This window comes from Myxocyprinus asiaticus, chromosome 43 (genome assembly GCF_019703515.2).
Source record: "Myxocyprinus asiaticus isolate MX2 ecotype Aquarium Trade chromosome 43, UBuf_Myxa_2, whole genome shotgun sequence".
Lineage (NCBI taxonomy): Eukaryota > Metazoa > Chordata > Actinopteri > Cypriniformes > Catostomidae > Myxocyprinus > Myxocyprinus asiaticus.
The window spans coordinates 23,906,387-23,928,783 of record NC_059386.1 but is presented as its reverse complement, the minus strand read 5'-3'; the positions used below and the strand labels follow the sequence as shown (position 1 = coordinate 23,928,783).

The 22,397-nt window shown below is 41.6% G+C and overlaps 2 protein-coding genes across 7 annotated transcripts in view; one reads left to right on the top strand and one right to left on the bottom strand.

Moving 5' to 3' along the window:
- The window catches only part of LOC127433309 (opioid-binding protein/cell adhesion molecule-like), a 238,759-nt gene extending 224,423 nt beyond the window's left edge, over window positions 1-14,336 (top strand). For both annotated transcript variants that reach the window (XM_051685093.1, XM_051685092.1), the window contains one exon: window positions 6,871-14,336. In XM_051685093.1, coding sequence (XP_051541053.1) covers window positions 6,871-6,974 — 104 coding nt within the window. In that variant the 3' untranslated portion in view covers window positions 6,975-14,336. The remainder of the gene's footprint in view (window positions 1-6,870) is intronic.
- Window positions 14,337-20,945: 6,609 nt separating this feature from the next.
- Window positions 20,946-22,397, bottom strand: part of LOC127433308 (neurotrimin-like) — a 469,555-nt gene continuing 468,103 nt past the window's right edge. For 3 of the 5 annotated variants that reach the window (XM_051685086.1, XM_051685085.1, XM_051685087.1), the window contains one exon: window positions 20,946-22,002. In XM_051685086.1, the coding sequence (XP_051541046.1) occupies window positions 21,902-22,002 (101 nt within the window). In that variant the 3' untranslated portion in view covers window positions 20,946-21,901. The remainder of the gene's footprint in view (window positions 22,003-22,397) is intronic. The other 2 variants (XM_051685090.1, XM_051685091.1) reach the window with 1 other exon arrangement.

Here is a 22,397-nt window from a genome sequence, read left to right as displayed (position 1 = left end):
TAATTAAATCAACTCCTGTCTTGTCGCCTTGAGGCATCCACTAATATGGATGATTCCTGAGCTCTGTATTCGTGATGATTTCTATGAACAGCATAATGCATGATGATAAGCACAATGGCTGTTTTGGGGGTGTTAAAGAATTATTCACCCAAAAATGAAAAATTATGTACTTACCCTCATGTTGTTCTTCTGTCAAACACATAAGGAGACCATATGGCTTCAGCATACTTGGAATATAAGGTGTAAGACCAATTTTCTGGTGCTTTTGTCATTTTTGGAGCTTGTCATCCCCTGTTCACCATTCACTTTTTATGTATGGAAAACAGCAGTCGTCATGGTTACTGGTGTAACCTCCGTTCCCTGATGGAGGGAACGAGACGTTGGTGTCGATGTAGTGACACTAGGGGTCACTCTTGGGAGCCCGAGACACCTCTGGTCTTTGATAAAAGGCCAATGAAAATTGGCGAGTGGTATTTGCATGCCACTCCCCCGAACATACGGGTATAAAAGGAGCTGGTATGCAACCACTCATTCAGGTTTTACGCTGAGGAGCCGATATAAGGTCCGGCCATTTCAGCGGGTAGTTCAGCGTTGTGGCAGGAGGGACCAACGTCTCGTTCCCTCCATCAGGGAACGGAGGTTACACCAGTAACCATGACGTTCCCTATCTGTCACTCACTCGACGTTGGTGTCGATGTAGTGACACTAGGGGTCCCTATACAAAACGCCACAAGGCTGAACTGTGTTACGTGAACTGGCGGTGTGTGGTGGGCAGACTTGCTGTGTGCCTCATAGCCAGCACACCAGGTCGACACGTAACCTCCCCCAACACAGTTATGAGTGTCGAACGGCCCTTTTTGGGGACAAGTCGACTACCCAGAGATAGAGACAGGCTTAACCCAGTCATGGCCTCTTTCCCCTTCTCTTTTTCCACTCCCTAAAAAAGAAGGGGGATTATCCGACTGGGCCGCCAGGTCTAGTCGGGGGGTGTCCCTCCCAAGGGGAGGACACCGCGGAGACCACACCTCGCCCCAAGAGAGGGGGGATATTTAAGTGGAAGAATACATCACATGGTCTTTCCAACCATGTGGAGAGCCTTCAAGGTAGATCCTACCCAATGGGGGAGGAGTTACTACAACATGGAGACTGAGGGGCTCTGCCCAAGGAAGACGCAGTTTGCCAGTAGGGAAACGAACTAGCGGAAGATATAGATCGCATGGGGTTAGCCTTACAGGGAACCGCCACATGCGGAGCACCTACCCCAGAACCGGGCTCTCAGTTAGCGCGTGTACTGGGCCGGCAGCGAGTCTCTCCGAAAACTCGACTGCCACAGGGCTCGGAGGAAGTCAACCAGGGAACAACCTTTGTGAACACTACTGGGAATTAACAGCGCACGTCTTCAGCTCAAAAGGAGGTGGAAGGCGCTATGTGCAAGCGATACACCCGGCCGGCTATCCCGGGCTTATCCGCTTGTGTTGCGTGCCACTACCTGGGACGAAACCGGTTCCACCCGGAGGTTGTAAAACCTTGCAAAGGTGTTGGGTGTTGCCCAGCCCGCTGCTCTGCAATGTCTGTTAGAGAGGCACCTCTGGCCAGGGCCCAAGAAGCCGCTACACCACGAGTAGAATGGGCTCGTAGCCCTACCGGGGGCGGCATGTTTTGGGCGAGACATGCCATAGTTATGGCGTCAATGAGCCAGTGGGCGATCCTCTGCTTGGAGACAGCACTTCCTTTCCGCTGTGCACCGAAGCAGACAAAGAGCTGCTCAGAGAGTCTAAAGCTCTGCGTGCGATCCAAATAGATGCGCAAAGCGTGCACCGGACACAGCAACGCCAGGGCTGGGTCTGCCTCCTCCTGGGGCAGCGCTTGCAGGTTCACCACCTGGTCTCTAAAAGGAGTGGTGGGAACCTTGGGCACATAGCCCGGTCGGGGGTCTCAGGATCACGTGAGAATAGCCCGGACCGAACTCCAGGCACATTTCGCTGACAGAGAACGCTTGCAGGTCACCTACCCTCTTGATGGAAGTGAGCGCAGTCAGGAGGGCAGTCTTCAAGGAGAGTGCCTTAAGCCCGGCTGACTGCAAAACTCAAAGGGGGCTCTCTGTAGACCCTGAAAAACTACAGAGGTCCGATGAGGGAACAAGGCGTGGCCTGGAGGGATTCAGCCTCCTGGCGCCTCTTAGGAACCTGATGATCAGATCACGCTTCCCTAAGGACTCACCGTCGACTGCGTCATGGCGTGCTGCTATGGCAGCAACGTACACCTTCAAGGTGGAAGGGGACAGCCTCCCTTCCAACCTCTCTTGCAGGAAGGAAAGCACTGATCTGACTGCGCACCTCTGGGGGTCTTCCTGATGGGAAGAACACCACTTAGCGAACAGACACCACTTAAAGGCATACAGGCGCCTCGTAGAGGGAGCCCTAGCCTGAGTGAATGTGTCTACCACCGCAGGTGGGAGACGGCTTAGGTCTTCCGCGTCCCGTCCAGGGGCCAGACATGGAGATTCCAGAGGTCTGGGCGCGGGTGCCGAATGGTGCCCCTTCCCTGAGAAAGAAGGGCCTTTCTCAGGGGAATTTGCCCGGGGGAGCTGTCACGAGGAGCGTGAGGTCCGAGCACCACTTCTGGGCGGGCCAGTAGGGTGCTTACCAGGACGACCTTCTCCTCGTCCTCCCTGACCTTGCACAGGGTCTGTGCGAGCAGGCTCACTGGGGAAAACGCATATTTGCGAATGCCAGGGGACCAGCTGTGCCAGCGCGTCTATGCCGAGGAAGGCCTCGGTGAGGGCGTACCAGAGCGGGCAGTGGGAGGATTCTTGGGAGGCGAACAGGTGCACCTGTGCCTGACTGAATCGACTCCAAATCAGCTGGACCACCTGAAGGTGGAGTCTCCACTCTCCCCTGCGGGGAACCTGCCGTGACAGCGCGTCCGCTGTAACGTTGAGGTTGCCCGGGATATGAGTGGCTCGCAGCGACTTGAGGTGCTGCTGACTCCGGAGGAGGAGACGGCGGGCGAGTTGTGACATACAGCGGAAGCGCAGACCGCCTTGGCGGTTGACATATGCTACCGCTGCCGTGCTGTCTGTCCAAACTAGCACGTGCTTGCCCTGGATCAACGGCCGGAACCTCCGCAGGGCGAGCAGAATTGCCAGTAACTCGAGGCAGTTGATGTGCCAACGCAGCCGCGGACCCGTCCAGAGGCCGGTGGCTGCGTGCCCGTTGCAAACAGCGCCCCAGCCCGTCTTGGAGGCGTCTGTCGTGACCACGATGCGCCTGGAGACCAGTTCTAGAGGAACACCTGCTCGTAGAAAAGAGAGGTCGGTCCAAGGGCTGAAAAGACGGTGACAGACCGGTGTAATGGCCACGCGGTGTGTCCCGTGGCGCCATGCCCGTCTCGGGACTCGAGTCTGGAGCCAGTGCTGAAGCGGCCTCATATGCATCAACCCGAGCGGGGTGGCCACCGCCGAGGACGCCATATGCCCCAGGAGCCTCTGAAAATGTTTCAGTGGAACCGCTGTTTTCTGTTTGAACGCCTTCAAACAGGCCAGCACCGACTGGGCGCGCTCGTTCATAAGGTGCGCCGTCAAGGAGACTGAGTCCAACTCCAAACCGAGAAAAGAGATGCTCTGAACCGGGAGGAGCTTGCTCTTTTCCCAGCTGACCCGAAGCCCTAGTCGGCTGAGGTGTGAGAGCACCAGGTCCCTGTGTGCGCATAACCCGTCTCGAGAGTGAGCTAGGATTAGCCAGTCGTCGAGATAGTTGAGAATGCGAATGCCCACCTCCCTTAACGGGGCAAGGGCAGCCTCTGCGATCTTCGTAAAGACGCGAGGAGACAGGGACAGGCCGAAAGGGAGGACTTGTACCGATACGCCTGACCCTCAAACGCAAACCGCAGGAAGGGTCTGTGTCGAGGAAGGATCGAGACGTGAAAGTACGCATCCTTCGGGTCTACCGCCGCGAACCAATCTTGATGCCGGACGCTCGCTAGAATGCGTCTTTGCGTCAGCATCTTGAACGGGAGTCTGTGTAAGGCCCGGTTCAGTACTCGCAGGTCCAAGATTGGCCGCAACCCACCGCCTTTTTTCGGTACAATGAAGTAGGGGCTGTAAAACCCCCTCTTCATCTCGGCTGGAGGGACAGGTTCTATCGCGTCCTTCCGTAGGAGGGTAGCGATCTCCGCGCAAGGTAGCAGCGTTTCCATCTTCCACCAAGGTGAAGTGGACACCGCTGGACCTGGGCGGATGCCCAGCGAAGTGAATCGTGCAGCCGAGTCGGACGGTCCGGACCAGCCCTCGCGACGGACTGGAAAGCGCAAGCCATGCACCCGAGTTCCGCGCAAGGGGGACCAAAGGGACAACGTCATCGGATGTACCGGCGGGTGGGGCCTCGCGGCGGGGCGGAGCCTGAGGTGCCACACCCCATCGTGGCCGTGCTGAGTCAGAGGACATCGAAGCACTTACCTGGCTCCTTGTGACCACCCCCGGAACAGCCTGGGACGGGGGAGGAAGAGGCCTATCCTCATGACCCGTGGAGACTGTCACATCGGGGGCAGATTTGTGCCACAGCTGGGCGCTCAGGGCGGGAGGCCGCCGCTGGAGCGCCAACCTGCCAAATGGAGTGGTGGACGGTGGTCGTGATGCCAGCCGTACACACCGAATATGTGACCCAGGGAACAAGGAAACCACTCTTGCGGAGCTCTTAAGTACTGCAGCCACTTGGGCATGCAGCGCAATTAAATGCAAAAGGTAACAAAAAGAAGATCTGCTTACCAGCTCCAGAGCAGCGGGTTTCGTTGTCCCTGGGTCGCCCGTCTCAGGGGCGCTTCGAAGACCTCCGTGGGTTCTTCGGTGCCGGCTGTGAGACGGGTGGCGTCGGCTTCCTGCGGTGGGCTCCACGCCGGGGCCGGGCCGGAGGGGCGGGCTGCGGCGGAGCCGGTGCAGTCACCGCAGGGGGACGCCCTCGGCGATGAGTAGATGGGGGGATCTTGAGCCACGCCGGGGCAGGACAAGCCGGCTAGCACCCATCTACTGCTCTACCATCGAGAACTGCTGGGCAAAGTCCTCGACAGTGTCGCCGAATAGGCCCGCCTGGAAAATGGGGGCAGCAAGGGATCGTGTCCTGTTGGCCTCACCCATCTTGACCAGGTTGAGCCAAAGGTGGCGCTCCTGGACCACTAGTGTGGCCATCGTCCGCCCGGGAGACCGTGCCGTGACCTCCGTCGCTCGGAGAGCGAGGTCGGTTGTCGAGCGCAGTTCCTGCATCAATCCCGGGGCGGAACTACCCTCGTGCAGTTCCTTTAGCGCCTTGGCAGACTTGCAGGAGAGCCATGGCGTGCAGGGCGGAGGCGGCTTGTCCAGCAGCGCCGTAGGCTTCGACCGTCAGAGACGACGTAAACCTACAGGCCTTGGACGGGGCTTTGGGCACCCACGCCGGTGGATAAAGGCGCTCGCGGTGCACCTATGCCCGCAGAGCGCCTTTATCCACCGGGGGATTGCCGAATAACCCTTGGCCGCCCCACCATCGAGGGTAGTGAGAGCGGGGAAGCTGAAAAGATCGGGACCGGGCAGTAAAAGGTGCCTCCCGCGATCTTGTCAGCTCTTCATGCACTTCCGGGAAGAAAGGAACGGGGCGGGGCGTGGCTTTGAGCGGCGCCGCGAGCCCAGGAACCAATCACAGAGCCGCGAGGGTTCAGGGAAGAGCGGTGAAATCCACTCTAACCGACGCTCGCGGCTGTCCGGGAAAGCATGTCGTCATCTCCGCGTCAGCCTGTGACTGGGCGATCGACCCCGAAGGGAGGAGCCCAGCCGAGGCTTCCGACTGGACGAGCCCGCTCTCCGATGCTGCGCTCGAGAGCTCATCACTTTCGCGGGCTCCGAATAAGAGGTCGAACTCGCCGTGAGACGAGCCGGCGGACTCACCCGGAAGCCCGATCGGGGCAGACGAGCGTGCTGGGGGATGGGAGTTCCGCGGGGGATACCCGGCGGAGGCGGTCCCATTGGGGTCCCCAAATCGCCCCCAGTGCTAGCCGCGCTGGCCTCAAACCCGTGGGTAAAAGGACCGAAGCGGGAGCCTCTGGGGTGGCTCGCTTCCTTACGAAGGCGAGCCGCGACCGCAACGTTGCCATGGACATATTCTCGCAATGAGAATGTGACCATCCACGAACGCTGTCTCCGCGTGAGCAGTGCCCAGACACGAAAGACAGTGATCGTGACCGTTAGAAGGCGAGAGATAACGAGCACAACCAGGAATAACACACAATCGGAAAAGCATCTTTAAAAAGACGCGTCTTTAAAAAGACGTTCTGTGTGTGCGCTCTTTTAGAGAAATATATACTCTTTTAGAGGGGAAAAATGCTCTTTCAGAAAATATACTCTCTAGTTTTTCTGCCGAAGCGCCCAGGGGCATTCTCTGCAGTGCACCAGTGCAGAGGAGGGAGAAGCCGCTGAAATGCGCCGTCAGATCCAGCAGGTGAATGAACAGTAGTATTCAGCTCAATGAGCATGACCGTTCGGCTCCGAAGAGAAAATCTGAATGAGTGGTTGCATACCAGCTCCTTTTATACCCGTATGTTCGGGGGAGTGGCATGCAAATACCACTCGCCAATTTTCATTGGCCTTTTATCAAAGACCAGAGGTGTCTCGGGCTCCCAAGAGTGACCCCTAGTGTCACTACATCGACACCAACGTCGAGTGAGTGACAGATAGGGAACTGAACATTCTGCTAAACTTCTTATGTGTTCCATGGAAAAAAGAAAGTCATATGGGTTTGGAACAGCATAAGGGTGAGTACTTTAAATGATGAAAATGTTCATGTTTGGATGAAACTTTAAGGTGTAGGGTTGCACCCTGTATTGAGTCACTCTCTCTTCCTACAGGCCCCGGAGCGATACATGATGTGAACAATGCAGCCTTATCACCAACCAGCTCGTTCTTGCTTCTAAATCTCATTCTTACGCTCTCGTTCCTGAGCAAGTTTTGATGCTAAACATTGCGTCCGTTTCTCCTTAAAAACACAGACTCACAGTCTCACACACAGAGGGAGAAATACTTTATTGGTTATTATTATCAGTATTACATTTTAATTATTTTGCCTTATATTTTATTTCTAAAGGAAAGAGTCAGTGTGGGTTTATGGATCTGTAATAAGATGCTTTGGGATTTAACCGTGTTTTGAAACAGTGAACTGGACTGTGGATGGAGTGAGTTTTTTTAGCTGGGTAGAAATAATAATAGAACCACTATATGTGTCTCTCCAACCTTTTGTATGTGAAAAGACAAGCAAAAATTCATGTAATCGTGAATAACTGGATGGTTTTTTTGCTTAGTATTGAACTGTGTGACTTGAGGTTACTGGTGTGTCCTGTTTCCTTGTAAAATAACATGGTTTTCTTTTTTCTTTTTTTTCTTTTTATAATCGATAAAAAAATGACAAACAGCAAAAAAGAAAAAACTGTTTTAAAAAAGCGTGATATTTGATTTACTGTACCTGTACAGACATGTGCAAATACTGTTCATACACACATGAATAAGATCTATGCGTTCAAAATACAGTAATATAGCACACAGTTCCTGAAAACATAGTGCATCCTTCAGCGTTCATCTACCAATGCTGCCAATGTTATTCACATGACAGAGGAACCACAAAGATAACCTGCATGTGTACTAAGCTGACATAGTCCCAAGCAGTAGGATAGGCTCCTTACCTGGTCTAATATACAGTATTATAAGGTCCTTGTAGAGATGTTTTTACTGTAGATGCCCAAAAGACTTGAATTGTGCCGGCTGATAGCGTCATTTATTTGCACAATAATAATAATAATAATAATAATAATAATAATAATAATAATAATAATAAGTTTAATTTATATAGCGCTTTTCCAATGCTCAAAGCGCTTCACAAACAATAAACATATACATCAAAACAAAACCGAACAACTCTAGTCCAGAGTTGGAGTCAATCATATAGTCTAGAGTGAAAGTATTCTGTTAATCTGCATGTATCTGACACAACAGTACAGATAGAATAAGCAGTAGGGGAAAAATGACATGTCCAAGGTAGTTCCGCTTGGCTTTGGGGCACCAAGCAACCCATGTTGGCCCGCATCTCGCATGGCACAGAACCAAGGCGAGTGCAAATTCCAGGGAAATGGGAACACACACAAAGACGACAGCCACCACACCATGAAATCTCTCCATCAGATATTCAGCCATCCATAGCAACCACGCCAAGAACACCTCCAGGTAGGCAGACAGGTGAAGTCATATAGGCTGGGTGAGATGCCACCAGGCCGGTGGAACGGAGCAACCAACCCCCATGCACCAGCGGGAACCACGAAAACAGGCAAATGTCCGTTAGGATTAAATGAATGTCCATTTTATGAATAAGTAGAACAGAGAGAAATGCACATATAAACAACAACATCATCAGGGCAAAACAAAACAAAGTACAAATAGCTCCGGCGTGAAGCGGCAGCAAAATGCGCACAGCGTACTCACACCAGAAGACACGAAATGAAGTTATCTGCATTGTTTTAGCACGCGATTCATTAAAGGAATTAGAGGCCATTCAGACCTAACATGTTCTTGTGTTAAAAAAGCTAGACACAGAGTAACTAATGGAACAAAATGCAGGTGTCTCGAGACGCATTTTTAAAAGTTGAAGTTCTTTTAACTTGACACTAAAGTTTCGCTCATGTACGAGACAAAGCGCAGCGGTCAAAGAAGTCCATCTAGCGCATGTTTAACTATCAAATGTTCACTGTGAGCGCCCCCATACGTAAATCAGGTAACAACGCAAATACGCAATTTTTTTTTTGTTGCGCTGAACGGGAGTTGATTCTGCATGCTAGGTTGTGGAGGATACTTTGTGGAAAATCCCTTTTCAGATACATTTGATTACATTTATTTTGGGTGACATTCTATTGAAGTGTTTCAACTGTTCTTTCTCAGGTTTTCGGTGCTGAGTTTCATTTAATATTGTATGATTTTTATTCTTGAATCTTAATATTAAAGCACATTTGACAGAAGTCAGAAGTGTTATCTCAAATGGTATATAATAATAATAATAATAATAATAATACAGCACAGAATATATTTAATATCTTCTGAGAAAAGATCCCAATAATAGACACATTTCCTTGTTTATCTGTGGGTGATAACTATCAATTTATCCGTGATCTTTAGCACTAATTTCCACACTAATATAATGTCATATAAATGTCAAATTCTGCATGTCTGAGCAGGTGAAAGAAAACTGTAATCTCAGTTTTCATCTATTTCATTGACCATTTTCCATATCTGTGAATGCTTACCATTTATAGGCATGCTGATTTAACAGCTACACTTTCGCACCAGTTACTCTCTGAGAGCTAACTTATCAATGCTCTTATGAGCTAATTTGTATGCCTACCAGAAATGTCAATTTATTATTAACCCTCTGAATGCTAATGTTTCTGTTAAAATCAAAACAATATAATCATTCATAATCTTGCCAAAATAGTGTATTTTGAGAGTTACACATCTGTCCATTGCACTAAAAGATAATCATCAGTCATGTTAAATTAGTTTTGTTATAATAATAATAATAATTAAAAAAAAAAACACACAATCACATACAAATAGTACAGTGATCTAGAACTATCAGTAAGCATCAAAAGTACCCATCACCCATGGTGGTTTGGATGTAACATTGCACTTTGAATGGTTAAAATGGCTAGAGGAACCTACGAGGAAATACCAGCCTGATCTCATTATTATACAAAGCTATTTGTACATAACATTTAAATGTACATTTTTGAATGTTTGGATAGATGCTGAAACTTACAATATGGACGTTTTGACAGCATCTAAAATGTATTTACAGTTTTAGAAACTTAAAATATTAACGAATCCATTATAAATATATTTGAATCCACAAATTCATTATAAATATATTTGTACAAATTATTTATTATATATTTGTACAAATAAATAAACATATATTTGTACATTTTTACTTTTTTTTTTTTTTTTTTATATAGATAATTTAGATCCCTTAACCCAGATAACAGGCAGTTTAATGTAGTGAAATTCATCTTTGTTACAATATACAAATGTATATACAGTGGCAAGAAAAAGTATGTGAAACCTTTGGAATTAGCTGCATTTATGTTTAAATGTGTCTTAAAATCTGGTTTGATCTTTAGCTAAGTTACAGTAATGAACACACTCAATCAGTTCTAACTAATAACACACAAATTATTGTATTGTTCTTGTACAGATTTAAAACATCATTCAAATATTCACAGTGTATGTTGGAAAAGGTTTGTGAACCCCTAGGCTAATGACATCAACAAATCCTAATTAGAGTCAGGAGTTGGCAAACCTGGCATCCAATTAAAACGAGATTGGAGGTGTGGGTTAGAGCTACTTTGACTTATAAAAAGCACTCAAACATTTTGAGTTTGCTATTCATAAGAAGCATCTGCTGGCGTGGATCATGCTTCACAAAAAAATAGATCTCAGAAGACCTACGATCAAGAATTGTTTATTTGCATAAAGCAGGGAAGGGTTACAAAGCTATCTCGCAGAGCTTACATATTCCACATCTGTCCACAGTTATACAAATTGTCTATAAATGGAGAAGATTTAGGACTGTGGTTACTCTAGAAGTGGCCATTCAGCAAGATGACTCAAAGGGCACACTGCAGAATGCTCAATGAGGTAAAAAAGAACCCTAGAGTGACAGCTAAAGACTTGAAGGAATCATTGTAACTGGTTAAAATCTCTGTTCATGAGTCTACTATATGGAAAACATTAAACAGGCATGGTGTCCATGGCAGGACACCATGAAGAAAGCTGCTGCTTCCAACAAAATCATTGCTGCGTGCCTGAAGTTTCCCAAAGACCACCTTGACACTCCATAATGCTACAGAGAAAATGTTTTGAGGACTGATGAAACTAAGGTTGAATTGTTTGGGAAGGACACGCAGCACTACATATGGTGCAGTAAAGGCACAGCATATCAACATAAATACATCATTCCAGTGGTGAAGTACGGTGGAGGGAGCATCATGATTTGTGGATGATTTGCTTCTTCGGGTCCTGGACTGTTTGCCATCATCAAGGGAAAAATGAATTAAGTTTATCAAGATATCCTACAGGATAATATCAGGGTTTCTCTGTGCCAGCTGAAGCTCAGTAGAAGCTGGGTGATGCAGCAGGACAATGAAACTAAATATAGAAGTAAATCCACTACAGAATGGCATCGAAAAAATAAAATCCACCATTTGGAGTGGCCAAGTCAGACCCCAGACATTAACCAAATAGAGATGCTGTGGAATGACCTCATGAGAGCCGTTCACTCCAGACATCCTAAGATTACTGCTGAGCTGAATCAGTCTGTAAGGAAGAATGATCTACAATTCCTTCTGAACGCTGTGCAGGTCTAATCCGCAGCTACTGGAAATGCTTGATTGAGGTTATTGCTGCCAAAGGAGGATCGACCAGTTATTAAATTCCAAGGGTTCACTTTCTTTTTCCACAGCCCTGTGAATGTTAATGAGATGTGTTCAATGAAGACATGAAAGATTATAATTGTGTGTGTGTTATTAGCTTAAGTACATTGTGTTTGTATTGTTTATACTTGTGACTGATGGAGATGAGATCGCATTTTATGACCAATTAATGCAGAAAACCAGCTAATTCCAAAGGGTTTACATACTTTTTCTTGTCACAGTACGTTTTAGAGCCACTTATCCCACCCTACTTCTAAACCTAACACTGACCATTTCTTAACAATCTAAAAAAACATAACAAGCAAATACATTTAATACATTTGACAAAATTCAGTACAAGAGTAGTCCAAACGATGATGTGCTGCATTCGATGTGCTACCTGGTGGCATACAAAAGCTTTGTGTGAGGTAGAGAGTGGAATCTAAGTTATTAACGGCTGAAAATGTTCTCCTGATCAACTCCACGAAGCCACTGTCAAATCTCATTCAAACAAATACATAACAGAATATGGCATTTCGAAAATCGTGAGAAGCCATTGAGCATTTGACATCACTGCTGTAAAACCGGTGTTGTACTGCTTCTTGAGGTGGCATTTTTTTTAATTGTGAAATCAATACTGGAATGACAGTTAAGGCTGTTATGGGTGCTATGACAGATGGAGATTGTTGAATAAATGGCTTGAATTTGGGTCAATTCCTCACACAGAGCTATCTGAAGACTTGGATTATAGCAAACAAATAAAATTGATTCCTTTTATGATTGGTTTATGGTGCAGCATACTCTAAAAACTCATTTTGTGTCCCATGGCAAACAAAAATATACAAAAATATACAAAAATAAATGCTTAATGAGTGTTTAAACAATTACAGATTTGTTATTCGTTTAAAAATGTTGAGGTTTAGTCTTGGTTAAATTGATATAACCCTTTGAAACCAGCTGAATAGCAGAAATCACACAGAACAGAAGGAAACCATTATAATGTGATATTAGATCAGTGCTAATCTCATTTAATGTAAATGCAATAAAATTAGCTGAGTCATTACATTAATTCAATATTCATGGATTCAGTATGTATAAGTAAACATTTGTAAATTTCTAAAGGTGTTAAAATGTTAAATGATTATGTTTCAGATGCTGTCAAAGCGTCAATGTTGTACGTTTCAGTGTCTAAAGAAACGCAAATAAATGTACATTTGCTAGAACCATATTTTACGTAAGAATGCCTAAAGATTCGCATGATATCACGTGGAAATCCAGACAGACGGGTAGACAGACATGCACTCAACCCACAGCTCAACTTACATTACACTGCTAAAATGAGACCTTGTCCATGGGTAGTCTGTATTCAGCTTCAGTGAGCACTGTCAATGGGACTACATAAACATGCTGAAGAGTGATGATTCAAGTCCAAGGTCTGTAACGTTGCTGAGAAATAAATATATGCCCATACATTGTAAATTACCTTACAGTTTATTTTCAAGTTAGATTCCTCTGCTTTAATTTGAAGGATATATATTGCTTGAGCCTTGCTCTATGAGTATAATGTGACTGACTGGATCTTTTTGTGATTGAATAGTGAGTTGGTTACGTAGGCATGACAGAGTTCATTCAAATCTAACGCCGGTTCTTGGGTTGAAATATGTTTCGGGAAGTGCACCTGCAATATCATTCTCTGGGATATTAGAGCATCTTGTAAACGCAGAGTTGAAAAATTAATTGGATTTTATTCGAATCATGACATTCATGAGCTCTTTGCTTTAGGTACAACATTGTTCTTGATCAGGCAGTACATGTTAAAAATGCTGTATGTGAACAAAAAAAGACTTTAAAAATATGCAAATACAAACATTTATCCTGGTTTTATTTGATTGTTAAATAGGAGGACAGTGTAATTGTTGAGATCAAAACACCTTTTCCTTGTTAGTGTTGTGCCTTGCGTGTATTTTACAAAAAAAAAAAAAAAAAAAAAAAAAAAACATTATACTACAAATGTACTGTAGATAAACTGCAATCAAACAGATTCAATATCGACCCTGGAAACTTCTACTTAGGATGCGTTTTGGAAACAGCCAGCAATTATTATTATTATTATTATTATTATTATTATTATTATTATTATTTATTTTATTTTTTATTTCGTTACAGATAAAAGTACATTAGAATATATAATTTTGGTTTCTACCGTTGATTAACTTTTTAAACACTAACAATTTGATGGTGAACATGCTACTGACAGTGATATCATTTTTAACTGCTGGAATGAACATACAAAACCACAGCCACTCCAACCATGTATTATTTTGCAGTAATGTAGTGTACTGTATATATCTTAAGTGGCATTGCAAACCCATTCATGTTACAAACAGGTATATAAATAGTTCAGAATGTAATTGTTTTCCTTTATTTTTTAATTGCTATATTTAAATTTATTGTTGTCTTAACTAAGGGGACAAAATAGCCAGCGTCCAATGAAAGCACTCTCGATTTTCGCTGACCTTTAAGATTGCATCTCTGACCATTGTTATTTTAAAAAACTGCTGCAAGTATACATGGTACAATACATCTAATCATAGCAACAGTGTTTCACCCAAAATCTCTAGGCAAAAAGTATTTTGCCATCCTTTGCAAAAATGTATTGTATGTTTGTATTTATTTTTCTGACTGTCTCTAACTAGTTCGGATTGTAAAGTGTATTATACCTAAACATTTGCAACACGCAGCTCTCTCAATGTGCATGTACAGCTGAAGCTGTATTTTATTTTATTTTATTTTTTTTTACTATTGGAAAATGAGTAAAAGACTGTTGTATGTGTTCTGTGTAATAAAGTTAAGAATATTTTTTTCTAGTTTGGGGTTGTTATCTAATATACTGTGTAAGAATCTGTTAAACAATAAGGTATAAGAGGCTGTGCTATATTGTGAATATGGTTATGGCTAAAGAGTGTTGTTCCTAAGCAGGCACAGTGCAAAGCACATTTTCTGTCCACACTGAAAGTGGAAAAGCTGTGCAACGCAACAAAATCACAGCAAATTGGAACAGTGTGTGGACAAGTTCTCTAAAGAACATAAAACTAAGAATGCATTGTTAAGACTTCCACACTTTGTATGGTTTTCCTTGTTAAACATGAAGGGTGTGTCACGTAATATCAGATGTTTCTCAGTTTCCTCAGTCACTCTCTTCTAGGCATGTCTATGATTGAGGTTTAATATACATGAGGAGTGGTCCAATTAATCTTAAGTGTGGGCATGGCTACCAGCGCGATGCTGCAGAAATAGAAAACAAACGACCAAACAAAATGTAGCGTCGCTTTTCTTTCCTGGTTGTGACAAAACACTTATTAAAAAGGTCTAAAAAAATCTCTTTTTAAAAACTGTCCATTTTATAAGAAACCGAAAATTACATTTTTATCCTATGAGTATGCTATGGTCCCTTGATCCTGGCATGGAATTAAAAATAAAGAAAAGAAAAGAAAACTGACTTTATGTCTCGCAGATTAAATCTTGCAATTGCAACATTATTACTTTATATCCGCAATTTTGACTTTATAACAATTGTGACCTTATTTCTTGCAATTGCGACTTAATATCACTTATTGCTCCTTTATATCTGGCAATTCCGACTTGATTTCTTGCAACTACAACTTTATTTCTCTTTTCCTAACTAAGGGATAGTTCACCCAAAAATGAAAATTCTCTCATCATTTACTCACTTTCATGCCATCCCAGATGTGTATGAGTTTCTTTCTTCTGCAGAACACAAACAAAGATTTTTAGAAGAATATCTCAGCTCTGATGAGGGTGAGTAAATGATGAGAGAATTTTCATTTTTGGGTGAACTATCCCTTTAATATCATGCAATTACGATTTTATATCTGGCAATTTCTACTTTATTTCTCACAACTTCAACTTTATTTCTTGTAATTGTGACTTTATATCTGCAAGAAATAAAGTTGAAATTGCAAGATAAAAGCTTGCAATTACAAGAAATAGTCACATTATTTCCCTCATCACTATAGGGATCTGGCTTCCATAAAGAGCTACCCAACCCAGAAATAAAAATATTGTGATTCTACATTGTTGTCTAATTGGAATCTAAAAGGGCACTTTAAGTCATTTATTAATAATTTTACCCTAACCCTATGGTTAAAAATTTCACAAAGCATTTTGGAAAAAGTTTACCAGCGTTGACATGCTGCATCTTTAACAAGCCAGTTTACCTCGTTAGTGCATTTCCCTCCTCTCAATACCCCTGCATTCTTACAATGCGTTCACATTTGGCTGCAGTGCTACATATACCGCAGCCAAGAAATGTCATGTCAAGTTAATGCGGTCGGTATAAATGCTTATTTATTCACATATTTGTTTTTGCAAATAACCACCTCTCATTGCATGCTCCAGAGGGGAGCTCCTGGGTACCAAGATAAAGAAGTCCACCAGGACTACTGAGGGAATAAACAGAGCATCCTTTTGTTTGGTTCAGGGGAGGTGATTGTCTACCTTCACCTCCAAGCATATTTTGGAAATAAAAGGTGATGGTTCCCTGGCTTCACTCTGTTGTGTTCATGTCGAACATTAATAGCCTTTAAACAAAGGGTTGGCGAGAGATTGTCAAGTTATGCAATGTTTTTCCTTCATACCCTCATTTTTCAAATTAGATGAATATTGTGTATCAACAGTTGCGGTTTGTTTGCCAAAAGCCATATTCTAGCATCTAGCAACTTATTTGCACAATTTGTCTTGGAAACCAAATTATGTTCTATCCAAAGAGCCCCATATGAATATTTTTTAGGGGTAGGTTTAGTTTTGAAAGTCAGTTTCTGAACAGCCACATACCTTAAAGTCTTGGCTACAAAAAAAGCTGTTGAACATTCCATCGTTATTGCCCAAGAAAAAAGATACCGATCATTGAACACATGTTGACCTTCTGTGACAACATGCCCCAACAGCAGGGTATGCAGTCACACTACATGGGGCAAGATTTCACAATGGGAACCTGCATAGCATATTATAAGCTATTCAATGGATTTTCAGCACAATTTTACAGTAAACCAATTATGAAGAAAACAAAGATCAATGAACAGCAAAAATTTAAAGGTATCTTTATTTTAAAGTAGATGTTTGAAACCAAAATACAAAACCACTGATGGAGAAAACAAGCATTTGTACAATTGGAGTTTTCACTCAAAACCTAGTAATTACAGATATATAGCCCTTGTGACAACAATGTATAGCCTCGGTCTACCCTAAACAAATATATATATATATATATATTATTTTTGGCCATCTTTCTTTTCTGTTATGTAAAACTGATCCAACTGTTTACTGTCATTTTCTGCTGTGTCTCTCACCGCCATCCTAATTGTCTTCCATACTGCCACGTTTGTCTCTAACTATGCACCAGTGAGCTATGCTAGAGCCGATCGTTTGAAATGAACAATCAAGCAGGAGAGAGAGAAAAAAAAAGTCTTTAATTAAGATTCCTCACCGTAGCCATTCTTTGCTTCAATTACAAATGGATATCACAGCTTTATTCTTAACCTCACCACTTAGAGGTGAGCATCACTCCCATAGGCAATGTCTGTCAAATCCCTTTAAAACACTTACAAGACTGACACCATTTTCTTTAACCAGAACAAAATATGGGGATAGACATGGTGCTTAAGGGTTCTCAGCATTTGGGCTGTAAATTATTGATTTTCAAGGAATGTTCATTTTCAAGTCTTTTTTATTTTTATTTTTTACTATTGTACGTAAAAAAAAAAAAAAAAAAAGAGGGAAAACCAGGGCTAGTTGCCACATGGGGAAATTGTCACAAAGGCTATATCTCGATAATGACAAGATTTTCGGTCAAAAGTCCAATTACACAAATATTTGTCTCTTTCTCTCTCTATAGCAGTGGTTTTGTGTGAATTTGTAAATTGTATCCTCCAAACTAAAACTCTGTTATCTTATTTTTGGAATAACCACACTGGCATACATTAAGGCAATGGTCTTCTATAAAATAAAGGTAGATTTTAACTGAAAGTTTGATGTATACATAAATTAGTTGAGTTGTAGTTTTGTGTTTAAAATACATTTTAGTGTTTACATTTAGCTGAAAAGCCTATTAGTATATTTAATGTCAGGTTCCATTGCGAAAACTTACCTCATTACAGTTTCCGAAATTATATTTTTTATTAAGGAGCAAAATTTCCCCCTGGATTTGATATTCAGGCATATTTTAAACCATTAAAAACAAACTGTGACTCAACCGTTGACTTCAATTTAATCCATTCATTAACACAAATTCTCGAGGTTGGGAATGCATTACCCTAAAAATGATTTAGAAGTATTGGCTGCACAGATTCATAAATTATTTGTAATTTTAGATATGTTTATTTAAAATGTCGCTTTACCCTTGTGCTTTTTGGATAATCAGTCATACAAATATTTGTTATATTATTCGGATGAATCCATTATTCATTTTGAAGTCATTATTCGTGCCTTTCCGAATAAGGTATTCGGCTTCGGGCACATCCCTATTTGTAAGCATGCAATTCTGGTTCTGTTTACTCTTATCTCCCTTTAAAAAAAAGTCTTATTTTTTTCCACTAGGCAGCAACTACTAGGAAAAAGATCTTTCATCACAAAATGCAGATCTGAAAAGTAGGTGGCACTCTAACGCATTTTAGCCCTAATAGATGTTCTTGTCCATGGACATTCAGTCTAATTTTCAGTTCATGAACCACCCCCATTGTTTAATTGAATATCTCGGGCTTTCAGTGGATTGGAATCTCAATCTAGGTGTCATTAGAAATCTGAGATCCTCCCCTTTGCGATGATCTAACATTTTGTCACCAATAGTCAAAAACATATTTTTCAGATGATTTGTTTAGCATGCTTTTCCTACTGGACTACATATTTTGTACTGGACATCTTGGATATAACAATGGATTATTCACCCACGCAAGCTTACAGACAAGTAAAAAAAATTGATAATTTTGTAGTAAACTGCCTAAGGTAAAAACAGTTATATGTTTTTGGCTACTTGGGGCTTACAGCTGCATTGATCGGCACATAAAAAAGACGTTTGTATTGGATGTCTTACAGAAATTATATTTTACTTGTGATTCTTTTGATAATCTTTCGAATTGTGTTTTTTGGGCAACAAAATAAGATGTACAGTCACATTCCTAAGAATACAGGCTTTCATTTGATATATGATTTGTCCATTTAAGTGCTATGTGAAAGATTTTTAAATTCACATTAATAATTCTACCACATTACCTCTAGGTGACACTATTTTGACGCAAATGTTTCAACCTTTATTTTGTCATTTTATGTAACATAAATGAATTTGTGGTGTTCTATGATAAGTACAGATTATAAGCTTTCAAATGATACCCCATTTGCCTGATTTGTGTTTCCTGGGACTTTAAGCCTAAACTTATTTAGCGATATAGCGCCCCCATCTAAATTTAGAGGTTAAGTAACTATATCAGGTTTTTTTTTATTTTTTGGCCCAACATGAATTTTGGGGGCATTTTAGTCTTTTTTGTTGCATTTTTTTCCCTGAGCCCCCCTTAATTTCTGATCTTGCCCCATATAGCGCAGCATTCCCTGCTATGGGGGTATGTTGCCACAAATGGTCAACGTGTGCTCATTTAACTGTACAATTTTCAATGAAAAATAACGATGGAAATGTTTAATAGCTTATTTTTGTAGCCAAGACTTTACGGTGCGAGTCTATACAGAAATGTAATTTAAAAACAAATGAATATTTGAAGTGTGACATCTAGCCCCGGTCTCCAACCACACTGTATTGTTATGTGTTATGTATATACATTTTGGAACTTTTGTTAGAACTTTTGTTGGTTCCATTCCAACAAATATACACAGATGCATATTGGTGCAAGTCATCATGCAATCGAATGATGGAAAACAACCTTGAATTTTTACATAAAAAGGTGACCATATGGCCACTCAAAATGACAGCAAATTATGCATTCATAAAATAGATTTATATATATCCAGGATCCTTCAAGAATAACAGTAAGAATGCAAACAAATTCTATTTAGATACAACATTTTATTTTTGTAAGTCTTAAATATGAACACACAATCTCCATTAAAGGAAAAAACATATGACGCAACAATTTTTTACAGTACAAGTTCAAATACTTGTTAAATTTGTTCCTCTCCATGGAACCACTAGAGAGTAGTGGAACAAAGTGAACTTCCAGAGGCTGGTTGTTTTAAAGATCCATTGGTGGGGAATTGGCCATGCACTGAAAAGCCTTGTTCCTGTGTTGCTGATAATAAAGTGCATTGATAGGTTGCCCTTTTAGTTAGCTGTTTTACAAATTTTCACACAGCATTGGAAGGTTCTTTCTATTTTGTGGTTATTTTAAGTTTCAGAAACTTTTCAAATCAAATCTCTTTTTTTTTTCTTTTTTTTTTTTTTTTTTTAGAATACGGATGGTAATGGGACATACAGTATGTTTGTGATCATGGTAAATATGCCTCATCTGCTGGTTCCCAAAGCACGATATTTAAACAGAACATTCCACAATGAATCACTGAAATTGTAATATTTCAGCTGGTGTCTACCTACCACGGAAACCATAATACCCTTTGCCAGAAATAAATTACACTTAGGGGAATAACAAAAATAGAAAAAAATAAAATAAAAATTGTTGCATTGTTTTAAACAGATTCACAATTTTAGTAAAAACAAGTGTGCATATTTTCCCTTTGTACAAGTAATATATGCATATACAAACATACATACATACAGTACATACCTACATACATGTTAGCAGGAGCTACAATGAGACCAAGCTGATATAATGTGCATTTTTCAAATTATTTATTTATATGCACAAAATCTATGTAAAAATCAACAGATCATTTGAAAGACCACGTTATCAAAAATCAAGCTTTTGTTGTTAAGTCCATCTGGAATAGGTCATTAACAGGTGTTAGCAGATAGTTGTGTGGGCTCTCTAATGGATCCCAAAAAAAACCAAAAAAATTGTTGCACTTTTGAAACTCCAAATCTTCAAATTCCACATGTTTTTCAGCTTCCTAAATTGCCATGCCATTTAGACTTAAAAACGACTATTAAATCTATTTCATTGTGGTTTAAAGACATCCTTCATTGAGTTTGTATATGGTTCTGCATAGTCCCACTGTGCCATTCTGGTCATTAAAGCTAAAGTATGTAATTTTTTCGGTGTCAAAACACTTTCTCCTTTCCCAGCTTAATATGCAGAGACAGCCATAAGTAACCCATTCATATGTTAATTTTCTTGAAAACTGTAAATACTGTGTCTCTGTGGCGCTATAAAAATTCCTCTGTTTGTTTTGAGCAACTCCCTTAAACCCACCCCAACAACATTACTCAACAAATGGCATGCGCTGGGGGCAGTACTATCTGTTTGTTCAATCAACGGAAGGTGGGCGTATTCCGAAAGCTGTTTTAAAAACAATGTTTATTTTTGCAATTCCGTTTGGTGGCGCTAGTGGTGCAGAAATTACATACTTCAGCTTTAAAATATAATACAAAATTAAAACATACTGACATGTACCACAGAATACTGTTTTCAGTTTATGTGTTAAAGGGACAGTTCACCTAGAAATGCAAATTCTGTCATCATTTACTCACCCTCATGTTGTTTCAAACCTATATGACTTTCTTTCCTCCATGAAATACAAAAGTTAGACACAAAGTTGGCCTCAGTCACCATTCACTTTCATTTTATGGGGAAAAAAATTGCAATGAAAGTGAATGTTGACTGAGACTAACATTCTGCCAAAAATCTCCTTTTGTGTTCCACAAAGTTAAAAAGTAAGTTATACAGGTTTGGAACAATGGGAGCACGAATACATTTTTATTTATTTAATTTTTGGGTGAGCTATCCCTTTAAATACTAAAATAGAGCTTAGAACAAAGTATTCATAACACACATGAAGTGAATATTACAGAGCATTTAAACTGTTGTGTGTGTTTTTGCTGCTTATTGTGTTTGGCTGTACAGTTATGATATAGTAAAAATATAACGACAATCCATAAACAAAGACATGTGCCCTTGTTATCGCATGCCTTTGACTTGAAATAAGTACTTCCCTATCACACAGTATTCTATGGATTCTTATGGGGTTACAGAGTTAAATTAAAATGACAGTCACAAAAATAAATTAAGTTAAATATTTAAAATTAGACATGCCTCTTTGCAGTTTCCTTTTAGTGAATACAAAACTGTATTCGGTGGGCAAAACAGTGTGATAAGTAGCAATGTAAGAGAAGTTACATTATTAACCTCTATTATAAACAAAACAAATAATCATGATAATTAAAAGGAAGTACTTGGGTATCCCATGCGCATTTTGGGCATTTTCGGTAACCCATGCATGATTTGTGACTTCACCATCAAAACTTGAGCAACAATTGTAGAACAACGATGAGAAGTAGACAGGTGGGTGTGAACATCGTTGAAGTGCCACTGTTGCCGTCCTGAACTGCTCCGGGCCCTACAGCATTGAACACAATCAAAAACATTTGTCAGGCAAGACAGCTCTGGTCTCCAACTGTTTTACAAACTTTCCTGTTTTTATTTGTGAGACTGTTTGTAATACTGAAATAGCAAGAACTTTCCTCTCACCAAACATTCTCTTAGGCATTTTCTGCTTCTAGGTTAGTCTTAGGTCTAAAATATTATTTTACCTATTTTTAAAGGGACAGCCTTTTCAGCATTCTCCAGCGAGGTAGTTACACTTGGTCATTTTATACATTTTTACTGATCAACAAAGTATAAATGCCATCCAAGATGCATTTGAGATGGATAGCAATCCGATCACTGCATGCAAGATGTGACTTGGCCAAGTGTAAATGTATCTGGTTGTTCAGGTCACATACCTAAACTTGA